Here is an 11,294-nt window from a genome sequence, read left to right as displayed (position 1 = left end):
TCCTATGTTTATACAAAGACAATGATTCCTGTGCTAGATAGATGAAGTGAAGAATATAATGGTGTGTTTCAACTTTCAACAATAAAGATAAACCCACATCAGACTCGACAATAATAAAGATATGTCTACTTTTATTTTTTTTCTTTTCTCAAAAGAAAAAGGTGAAAAAGAGTATCAGCTGGCGTGGAAAACATTGTAAGGATTGAAGCACTTGCCTTTAGACAGAGGTCGATACGAAACGAGACTTTGACATGTATAACTTAGAATCAATAATGGCCTCTTTCACCATATATACTGTATCTCATTTCTTTTTAGCTTTGAATCATTCTTGCTTATTTGTAGCATATTTAGTTATTCAAAAATGTTATTCATATGTTAAAATTAATTATTAATATATTTATATATAAATATATATATATATTTAATTTATTAATATATTTATATTTTAATATATTTTTTATTGATAGCTGAGTTTAATAATTAATTTTAATATACATACAATGTAGTTGTTAGTTATTTACCTTTGATTTTAACCTGAGAGAATAAAAACAGGTACATTATTAATTAATTAATTTGCCTAACTTATTGGCCTTGGCAAACGGCAATATTGTTTATTAGGATTTAACCTCAGAATAATTTAAAAAATTAATAATGTTTGAGTGATAAAAAAAATTAGTCAAAAATTTAAATTTATTTTATTTAATAAATATTAAATTAAATAAATTTAAATTATTTTTTATTTTTTTAATATTATTTTTATAAAAAGAGAGAGATAAGTGTGATGAGCACTAGTAGGCTATTACAAGTAGTGGGGCAAATGGGTGATTGATAATGTGGCAAATAATTATAAAAAAATTAACCTACAAAAAAAAATATAAAAAAATTAATTATAAAAAAATTAGTACTAATATCCATGTGAATTAATTATAAAAGAAATATTTTTTTAATAATCTAATGTGGTAAATAATAATATGCAATGCTAACAAGTTATAACTCAAAATAACATAATTTCTTTATCTTCACCATCTATAGATCTCAAATTTAAATCTCACTCCTAACTTTAAAAAATAAAAAATAATAATATGTAGCATTAATCAATACTACCATAAGTACCTACAAAATTTCTTAAGATGACACATTAGTAGAAACATAATTTTAAACAGAATTATCTATTGTAACGATAAAAATAGAAAAATTAATCACCATCATCATATGATAACACTGATTTTGTTAGTGAATTATTTTGTTTCAATTTACTAACCAATAGGCAATAGATGAGCAAATATCAACGTGAAGGAACGAAAATTTTTAAAGGAAAAAAAAAAAAAAAAGACTTACTAATTGGTAGTTGAAAAAAGTTTATTTTCAATAATCATTTCAATTTCACAAGATATAAGTAATAAGTCATAAACCATATAATAAAGAATAAAACCAATGTTTAGGTTTAGCAGGAAGTATGATGCATTTTATTTTCTCCACAACATCCCATGCAGTTTCGTCAGTGAATAAATGATTAATATGAGAGCCACCCTGCTTCTTCTCTTCCTCCTGTGTTCTCCATGCACTTTAAATGCGTTTTCAGGAAATGATGTTTTGAAAGCTGGCCAGAACATTCCTGGAACTACACTCTTTCTTGCTTCAGCTTCAAAGAAATTCATACTAGGCTTCTTTTCTCCAAAGGCAAGGCCTAATGACAGTTACCTCGGGATATGGTATAACACAACACAGTTCCCTGGAACACAAAGAACACTGGTATGGGTTGCCAACAGAGACCGACCTGTAGGTTCCAATAACAATGGAGTCTTTCAAATTGCACAAGATGGAAACCTTGTAGTAACAGATTCTTCAGGGGAAACATATTGGTCCACAAAACTTGGAAACTCCTCTTCCACAAACATCACAGTGAAACTAATGGATTCTGGGAACCTTATGCTGTTACAATATGATCAAACGGGGAAGACTACTACTATGTATCAGAGCTTCGATCACCCCACCGATACGTTTCTTCTGGGAATGAACATGGACTTGGATTTGAAGCTAACTTCTTGGAGCAGTGACAATGATCCTCAAAGTGGAAGCTACACCTTCATGATGGCTTCAGATGGAGACAATCTCAACTCTTATGTGATTTCGAAGAACAACCAGCTTTACTGGGAAAGAGGAACAAAGAATCTGAGTCCACGGTCTATGTTTGGAACCGTAGATTTCTTGTTGAACAACCAAACAAGCACAGACGAAGACCCTTCTTCTGCAACAAACACTCCCCCCTACAAAAACATTGGTAACAGGTTTGGCAAAAAACAATTGCCGATTACGCGTGTTCCCGTTGATGAATTTAACAAGACGAGGCTAGTGATGAAGTACAATGGGGAGCTTCAGTTTCTAACATGGGATGGTATCCAACAAGATTGGATCGTTCGTTGGAAGGCCCCAAATAGCTCCTGCGACAGGTATAATATCTGTGGCAACTTCGCAAGCTGTGATTATAATCTGATTAATCTCAACATCAAGGAGTGCAAGTGTTTACCGGGATTCAGCAGTGTTATTGGTGGAGTCAGGGGATGTACAAGAAATTCAGGGTCATGCAGTGGAGACACTACAGCGTTCTTGAATTTAGTGAATGTGAAAGCAAGAGAACCACCCGATGAACAACACCCTGCAGCTAGTGAAACAGAATGCAAACAAATTTGTCTAAGCAAGTGTCCTGAGTGCCAGGCCTATTCGTATGATGCAAAGGCTGCAACTTCCAAAAGTGGTGATGATAATGATAGTGCCCAGAAAAGTTGTGGGATCTGGACAGAGGAATTAGTTACACTTCAAGAAGGCTTCCATGGTGATGATACTGATAATGATGAAGATAATGGTGCTCATAGTTTCTATGTTCGAGTAGACATATCAGACATAGGTACTTTCATTTTTTTTTCTTGATAAATTATTGGAAGAATTAAAAGCAGAACAGATAAGCAAGTACAAAAACAGCTAAGCCTTCTTAGTGTGAAAAATCTGAGCACAACTTGATATCCATAAAAAAATTTGGTTAATTCGACAAAACTACCTAAAAGACAGTTTTTTTTGGATGGTTTTGTCGCACTAATCTAATTTTTTATTGGTTTTTGAACTAGTTTATATTTTCATAGTTAGAATTATCAGCGTTCAAAGTTTTTGCAATTAAAAGTATTTTTCTCATAAATCCAGCCTCGTTAAAAGTTAAAACCTTGGTGTTGGAATGGCATTGCAGAACCAACTCCAAGAACTTGTGAACCATGTGGGACAAACATGGTGCCTTATCCATTGAGCACTAGTTCGAACTGTGGTGACCCTATGTACTTCAACTTCAGATGTAACCTCTCAACAGGCCAGCTTAGCTTCATTTCTAGAACTTCCAATTCCAATGCAACTTATCAGAAAGTTGCTGTAGTGTATTCAGAATCCAGAAAGTTTGTCATGCAGGTTGATCCATCAAATACGCACTGCGAAGATGAGAGATCTGAAAGTAATGAAATTATGCAGATACACTCTCCGTTTTCTGTTGCATATGATTGTTTTGATAAAGCCAAAGTAGAGGTTACTTGGGAACCACCGCATGAACCTGTTTGTTCTGAGCCTAAAGACTGCGTAGGTTGGAACCATTCAAGTTGTAAAGTAGCCAGTGGTGGAAAGAGGTGTCTTTGTGATAAAAATTATCATTGGGATGGGATTGCTCTAGAGTGTACTATAGCAGATAAAGGAAAATCCAAAAGTCAAATTTCTTTGATTCTTGGGATAACTCTTGGAAGTGTGATTATTCTGGCATGTGCAATAACTTTTGCTTATCTATGGAGAAGGAAAATAACTCCAAAGATAGGTACTTTTGTTTATATATATTTGAATTTGCCTTAGAATCTTATGTCTACATTAGTGAGAAATCAATAACGTTGTTATTCTATGCATTTATTCAAGGCAAGGAAAGCAATGTGAAACAACGAAAACGCTTCATTGATAGTATAAGACATGTGAAAGATTTGATTGAGGATGGGGGATTAGAAGAAAAGGACAATGAAGGCATAGAGGTACCTTATTTTGATTTTGAGAGCATAGTAGTAGCTACAGATAACTTCTCTGATGCAAATAAACTTGGACGCGGTGGTTATGGACCGGTTTACAAGGTGATTGAGGCACAGCTTCATCTTTATTTAGTTATTCTCTTGTCAACCAATAATTATTTTTAGATAATGTAGTTTGATGATTTTTGCTTTCAGGGTAAGCTTCAAAGTGGTGAAATTGTTGCAGTAAAGAGGCTTTCTAATGTCTCATCACAAGGCTTGCAGGAATTTAAGAATGAGGTTGTTTTGATAGCCAAACTTCAACATCGAAATCTTGTTAGATTAAGGGGCTACTGCATCAAAGGAGATGAAAAGATTCTACTATATGAATACATGCCTAACAAGAGCTTGGACTCATTTATATTCGGTTAGTTTCAAAATATATTTATCACTATGTTTACTGCATTTTAAATGTTTTATGTATGCTAAGACGTGTTGTTTGACTTGTTTCTAATGGCAAATGGAAATCTTGAAAGATCCCACACAAAGCATACTTCTGGATTGGGAAATGCGATTTAACATAATCCGAGGAATTGCACGGGGTTTACTTTATCTTCACCAAGACTCCAGGTTAAGAGTAATTCATAGAGATTTAAAGACCAGTAACATTCTTCTTGACGAGGAAATGCAACCAAAAATTTCAGATTTTGGATTGGCAAAAATAGTGGCAGGCAAAGAATCTGAGGCAAATACAGAAAGAGTTGTAGGAACCTAGTAAGTTAACTTGATGTTTGCAATAAAATGTTGATAGCTGTCCTAAGGTGTAGCAATAAAATGTTAATAATTCTTCTTTTTTGTAGGGGACATATGTCTCCTGAGTATGCATTAGAAGGACTTTTCTCAACAAAATCTGATATTTTCAGCTTTGGTTTAGTGCTTCTTGAGATTCTTAGTGGAAAAAAGAACACCGGATTTTATCAATCTGACCAATTTACAAGCCTTTTGACTTATGTATGTTTCAGCTGATGAACTCGTTTCCCTTTTTTCCCTTCAACCTTAAATAGTAATCTACATGCCTTATTATCATAGTTTTTGTATTAAATCTATTCCAGGCATGGAGACTATGGACAGAGAATAGGATGATAGATTTAATGGACATGTGCCTCAGTGAAAGTTGCATTGCAAATCAATTTATTAAGTGTGCACATATTGGACTCTTGTGTGTACAAGATGATCCAGCTGATAGACCAACCATGTCAACTGTTTTGACATTACTTGATGGTGAGATTGCAAGCCTTTCAAGCCCAAAACAACCAACCTTTTCTGGGAGCAGAGGCCAATCTAGCACAACTTCTTCCACTAGACCGGAAATAAGTCTTCACTTTGAAAGCAACACTCAAGAAGGTCGATAGGGTATGGCAATATAATGTCACGGCGTTGTAAATAAATTAGATTTCCTTCTTATTAAGGTATGAAATTTGGTGATACTCTAATAAAGATTTTATAATTGTTTTTATTTAAAAATATTTTTTTTTGGCTCTTTAAACAATGAATTGTAAAGTTGGATTTTAATATATTATAAAAGTATTTTTTTATTTAAAATGTGACTAAATAAATAAAATTATAAAATTTGTATACACCTGCAGTCTAGGCTACTTGTCTAGTTTCTGATAAAGCTATGATTTTTATTACTAGTTTTATCAATATTACTGCTTATGCTTTGTTTTTTGTTTTGGGGGGGAAAAAAGACAGATAGGTCCTGATTTTTTAAATTTTTGATAAATATATTTTTGATAAAATTTAAATACAAAAAGTCCCTAATTTTAACAAACGGAGGACAATTTAGTCCTTCCATCTATTTGCATCTCATACACCAAACGGAACTGACTGACGTGGCTGAAACGGTGTCCAAGTGTCCGTTACGGTGCCACGCTAGAAGGGGAATAAAGTTCGAATGACAAATAAGTCATTGACGTCATTTTGCAAATAAAGTTCGAAGGACAAATAGGTCCTTGAGAATTTAGTTCATTATACTTCTATTATGCTTCTATTATTTTAAAATCTAGTTAACTTGTTGTATTCTGTAATTTAAATTATTTGTATTAAAATTGCAGAAATTGGACTTGTTCTGTTTCTACTTTTTTTTCTTAAATTGCATTAGTTCAGTTTTAATACATTTGTGTATATATTATATTAGAATTTGTTAAATTGCATTAGTTCATTTTTCATCATACCAATGACATTAGTTAGCATCAGTTTATTTATGCATCAAGTTAGCATTAGTTCATTTGTGCATCATTCATGTATTAAGTTAGCATTAGTGTATTTGTGTATTATATTAGAACTAGTGTTTTTATCCATAATAACATTATGAGAATAATTTTTGTTTAAATTATAATTCAATTTGTTCTAACTGTATAAATTATGCATGGCACAAAAGATTTATAAAATCAAACTACTTTTATAAAAAATTCGTAAATTGACAAAAGTCTCTGATTAAGAAGACCAAGATATCTGCAGATAAAAAATTAAATAATAAGATTTTTAGTTATTATTTTTATATGAAAAAATCTAATTTTCTATTAATAATTAATTTTAACATTCGTTATCTAAAATTTAAAATAATTTAATGTGTATATTTTCACATTTAAAATATTTTAATTGTAAAAAAATATCGGATGATATATTTTGATTTGTCAAATTACTAATATAAAATATAATTATATATAGAGTAAAAATAGTAGAGAGAAATAGAAAAATGGAGAGAGGTAGATGAGAGAATTTAGGAAAGGAGTTTATTAATTTTGAAAAAAAAATTCTCTCAATTTTAATAAGAGTGTCATGTGACACATTTGATTATTAAATTAGATAGTAATATATGATACATAATATAGGTATATTTCAATTAGATAGTAATATATGATACATATAAAAGTATAATGAACTAAATTCTTAAAGACTTATTTGTCCTTCGAACTTTATTTGTAAAATGACGTCAATGACTTATTTGTCCTTTGAACTTTATTCCCCTTCCAGCATGGCACCGTAACAAACACCTGGACACCGTTTCAGCCACATCAACCAATTATGTTTGGTGTATGAGAGGCAAATAAACCGAAGGACTAAATTGTCCTCAGTTTGTTAAAGTTGGGGACTTTTTTGTATTTAAATTTTGTCAAAAATGTATTTGTAAAAAATTTAAAAAGTTAGGGACCTATTTGTCTTTTTTTTTCTTGTTTCAGAGAAAGTTTAGGGACTAACAGTTTTATTAAAATTTGGCTAGCACTTAATTAACAAAAAAAAATAAGTAATCTTATATCATTAAATATAATTTTATATCATTAAAAATACTAATTAATGACTACAAATCACAAAATTTACTGTGGTAGCACTCCTTTGTTCCGTGTGTAGGCCTCTTTAATTGTGACAACTTTCAAATTATTATTTTGATTACATAAGTATAAAATAATTAAGCCAACCAAATGTATATGAATCGGTTTACTCTTTTTACAAGTAGTTTGTGTGTGAATGGTCAAAAGTAACCTCCTAGTCCGTCGGCTGAGAGGGCTCAGTGAAAGTAACTTAGCAGGTAGAAAAAAGAAATGCAAGAGAATCCAATCAATTCATAGTTATATGTGAAAAAGGCAAGTAACTCTATATTAGATTATAGATTATAGGTTTATAACAGCCATGATTTGCAATATTGTTGAAATGCTTTTTATATTTTTATTATTTTTTCAAAGATAAAAAGATTTGAATTTTTAATTTTTAGGTGAGTATAAAAAAATTAAGCGCGTTTAAGGTCCGGTCTGGTTCGAAATCCAGTCCGGACACCAGACATATTTTGTCGATTCAGGTTTTTATTTTTATTTGGTATTGTTTTTGGGTCGGGTTTGGGTGTTACTTTGAGTAACTCAACCTGGTCTAAAATTATTTTTTACAATAAAAAAAATATATATTTGAATTAATTAATAATGTTATACTTTTATAATTCAATGAATTTTTTTATTATACGATATTATTTTTATTTTAAAATAATTTATTTTGATATAAATATGATCTAACATTTGTTAAATTTATTTTTTAAAAATAAAATTTTATTATTTTAATATATAAAATTTACAAATTTGTATATACTAATATTTTATCGGATCGACTCTCTTGGGTTTAACCCGATTTTTTTCGAGTCACTTCAGATTAGGTCAAAATAAATTCGATGTCTTTTTATTTTTAAGATCGGGTTTGAATTTACTTAAATTTGATCTCGTTTAATCCATAAAAATTATGTCATTTGAATTATAACTCATTGCTGGTGAGGTTCGTTTTAGCTGATTGATGATTTCTCAAGCACATCATAGATACAGATCGAAGCAACCCTCCTTGATAAAAGTAATTTTGTTATTATTGCTGCTATCCAACTTTTGGTTGATGATCAACTTTTTGTGTGGGACAAGAAAGGCAAGTCACACCAAAAAATAAAGAAATAATGCTTTTCTTTTCATAAAAGAAACAAAGTGAAATGAAAAAGAAAATGATCAGGTTGCGTGGAAAACATTTCTGGGATGGGCAAACATGGTGCTTCTACAGCAATTGAGGTACTAATTTTTTATTTTCCAATGCATAACAATAATGTAAAAAATTCTCACACATGAATTTCATGATGAAATAAGTTGCCTCCGGCCCATTATTATTATTGGATCGTATATTCATTTATTTTATTTTCTAATTACTCTATTTGCTTACGGTCAATTAAAAAAAAAATTTGAGATTTTATTTAAAATTAAAAAACTAAACCAAATGCCAAAAACATAAAATATAATAGAAATTAAATTTTAAAATTTTCTAATTCAATAAAAATATTTTTCAATTATTTATACATTTAAAATTGTAACATCTAAAAATTCTAAAAATTATAAAAGGGAACAAATTTTCTATAGTTTGACTTTGACCTGGTGAAAAGCGGTCAACGCCTTCAGTCCCGTGATGCTTGAATGGTTGAGGAGGTATTGAGGTAGGTTGCTTACCCATTTTCATCGCACTAGGTTTAATCCTTAAGCTGAAAGTCGTATTCTCCTAAAGTAGTATTAAGATGTTCAAATTAAATACTCATGCTTGAACTGTTGAACATCATCATTATCATGCTTTTAATTAGTTAACTCCTCCTCAATTTCAAATTAAATCATGTTGTACGTACCCAACCAAACTACATTTACATGTTTATTTCCATGAAGCTCTCGTTTTAAACATTCCGGCACACCCACGATGACATTTTCCTTTCAACTAAAAATATTGCTTTAATTTAATAATAATCAACTAATTAGAGATCAAAAAGAGGCTGATTAATTTTGATATGGAAAAGGGTTTGGTGATGTGCATTGAAATGGGTGTTTCACTAATTTTTCCACTACTATGGACCAGACCACAAACGCAAGTTGCGTTTTTAATTTTTTACAATTAGTTTTTTTTTTGTTTCTGAAGCTAAGGAAAATTTTTGCATGGAAGCACAACAAACGCATGTTGCGTTTGTCAAATTGGCATTAAAAAATTTTTTTTAACTTAAAACGCATGATGCGTTTGTCAGAGTGATGGGCTCAGAATTTTTTTTGGGCAGAGTAAATCGCATGTTGCGTTTTATTTGGGCAAAAATTTTTTTTTTTGAAGTCCGTAAAACGCAGGTTGCGTTTTATATGTAAAATAATATTTTAATGAAGAGCCTTGCATATAAATTGCTAACTCAGCTATCTCTAACTCGTACCTGACTCCTAAATCCCTCAGTTGTGCTCCTTTTCACCTTTCATTCATTCATGCATCCCATAATTGTGAGATTTTTTGAGTATTAGAAGGGTAAAAAAAGTGAGATTATGAAAGGTATTGCAAATATACGAGTGTATTATAACGGTGAGGTTATACCGAACACACACGAAGGAGTGACTTTTGTTTGTGAATGTCCGTTTTCATTTGCTATTCCATATACCACGAGTTTTGTAGAGTTGCAAAATGGTCTTTGTGTCAACATACCAAGTCATATTTCGAAAAGGGTGAGCCATATTTTGTACAAGAGTCCTGTACAAGTATTTGGTGGGCTGATACAGTTTCAAATAATGGCCATCACTGACGATGCAAGCATGCAGCAGATGTTCTGTATTTATCAACAAACCCGATTTCAGGTGCCGCTAATAGAGCTGTACGTTGAGTTTGAACAGCATACGGGGGTGGACGAGTTTGACGAGGAGGTCAACATTAACGAGTTTGGGGATATAGGCTGGGAAGAAGATAACGACGACAGTGAAGAGGAGTTCGAAGCCAACTATGAAGTCGATGACGAAAACGATGACGGAGATCTGGCAGGCAATCCGCCGGTGCCAAATGAAGCGCATGATGTTATAAGCCAGCAGCCGTTTGGTGTTCCGACATTTATGCGGACTCTTGATCTCGAAGCCATGCATGCACCAGAATTTCCTGAGTATGCGAATATGGGTATGTTATATTATGGTTATTAATTCACGTTACCACTAGTGTCCATTTTATTTGCCTTGTCTGACTGATGGTGGTGCGCTTATCGTAGGTGAAGGCAACGCTGCGGCCGAAGATGGTGAATTCAGTGTCGGAATGGAATTTGGCTCTAGAGAGTCGGTGATATCTGCAATCAAAAGCTACACTATCTCTAGAGGAGTTGATTACACTGTGTATGAGTCTGAGCCGCAGACATTCTATGCGAAATGCAAGGGTTATGGTGCCGGGTGCGATTGGCTTATCCGAGCTAGCTTGATTCGAAAGAAAGCTTGTTGGGAGATCAGGAGATACAATGGCAAACACACGTGCACCATGGGAACGATCTCGCAAAATCATGCCAAGTTGGACTCAGACACAATTGCAGATGCCATTAGGCCGTTGGTCGAAGCAGATCCGTCCATAAAGGTGAAGTCTATTATTGCAGAAGTTCAGTCAAAGTTCAACTACACTATCAGTTACCGCAAGGCTTGGTTGGCAAAGCAGAAATCTGTCGCAAAAGTTTTTGGTGGTTGGGAGGTTTCTTACCAGACTCTGCCAGTTTGGTTGAAAGCAATGACTGCAAAGATGCCAAGGTCTCGTGTTCAAATAAAGACGCTCCCTGTTTACCGTGAGAGTGAGGAGGTTCAAGGTGTAAGAGTTCTTCATCACGTTTTTTGGAGCTTCTATCCGTGTATAGTAGCATTCCGACACTGCAAGCCACTGGTGCAGGTTGATGGCACACACCTGTACGAAAAATATAAAGGTGCGCTTCTAGTTGCC

The 11,294-nt window shown here is 32.6% G+C and overlaps 1 protein-coding gene across 3 annotated transcripts; it reads left to right on the top strand.

The window, feature by feature from the left end:
- The first annotated feature begins 1,406 nt into the window (after positions 1-1,406).
- Positions 1,407-5,624, top strand: LOC112707046 (G-type lectin S-receptor-like serine/threonine-protein kinase At4g03230). 3 transcript variants are annotated; one of them, XM_025758603.3, is made up of 7 exons: positions 1,407-2,905; positions 3,239-3,844; positions 3,940-4,145; positions 4,239-4,449; positions 4,559-4,796; positions 4,946-5,033; positions 5,135-5,624. In XM_025758603.3, exons 1-7 carry the CDS (start codon positions 1,510-1,512, stop codon positions 5,432-5,434), a joined length of 3,045 nt encoding a protein of 1,014 aa, XP_025614388.1. In that variant the 5' UTR covers positions 1,407-1,509; the 3' UTR covers positions 5,435-5,624. The 3 variants fall into 3 exon arrangements, 2 of the variants coding, with proteins under 2 accessions (XP_025614388.1, XP_025614390.1); XR_003811415.2 differs by having other exon boundaries at positions 1,408-2,905; positions 4,883-5,033; XM_025758605.3 differs by lacking the exon at positions 4,946-5,033.
- The last annotated feature ends 5,670 nt before the right edge of the window (positions 5,625-11,294 follow it).

The sequence above is a fragment of the Arachis hypogaea genome, chromosome 8 (assembly GCF_003086295.3).
Source record: "Arachis hypogaea cultivar Tifrunner chromosome 8, arahy.Tifrunner.gnm2.J5K5, whole genome shotgun sequence".
Classification (NCBI taxonomy): domain Eukaryota; kingdom Viridiplantae; phylum Streptophyta; class Magnoliopsida; order Fabales; family Fabaceae; genus Arachis; species Arachis hypogaea.
Note: the sequence above shows the minus strand (reverse complement) of the source record. Positions and strands in the feature narration are given on the sequence as shown.

Bases quoted from the DNA above. Each gene is read 5' to 3' on its own strand.
- LOC112707046 (XM_025758603.3), top strand. From the start codon at position 1,510: ATGATTAATATGAGAGCCACCCTGCTTCTTCTCTTCCTCCTGTGTTCT. The intron at 3,845-3,939 runs GTACTTTTGTTT...CATTTATTCAAG, and splicing joins GAAAATAACTCCAAAGATAG to GCAAGGAAAGCAATGTGAAA. The intron at 4,146-4,238 runs GTGATTGAGGCA...TTTTGCTTTCAG, and splicing joins GTTATGGACCGGTTTACAAG to GGTAAGCTTCAAAGTGGTGA.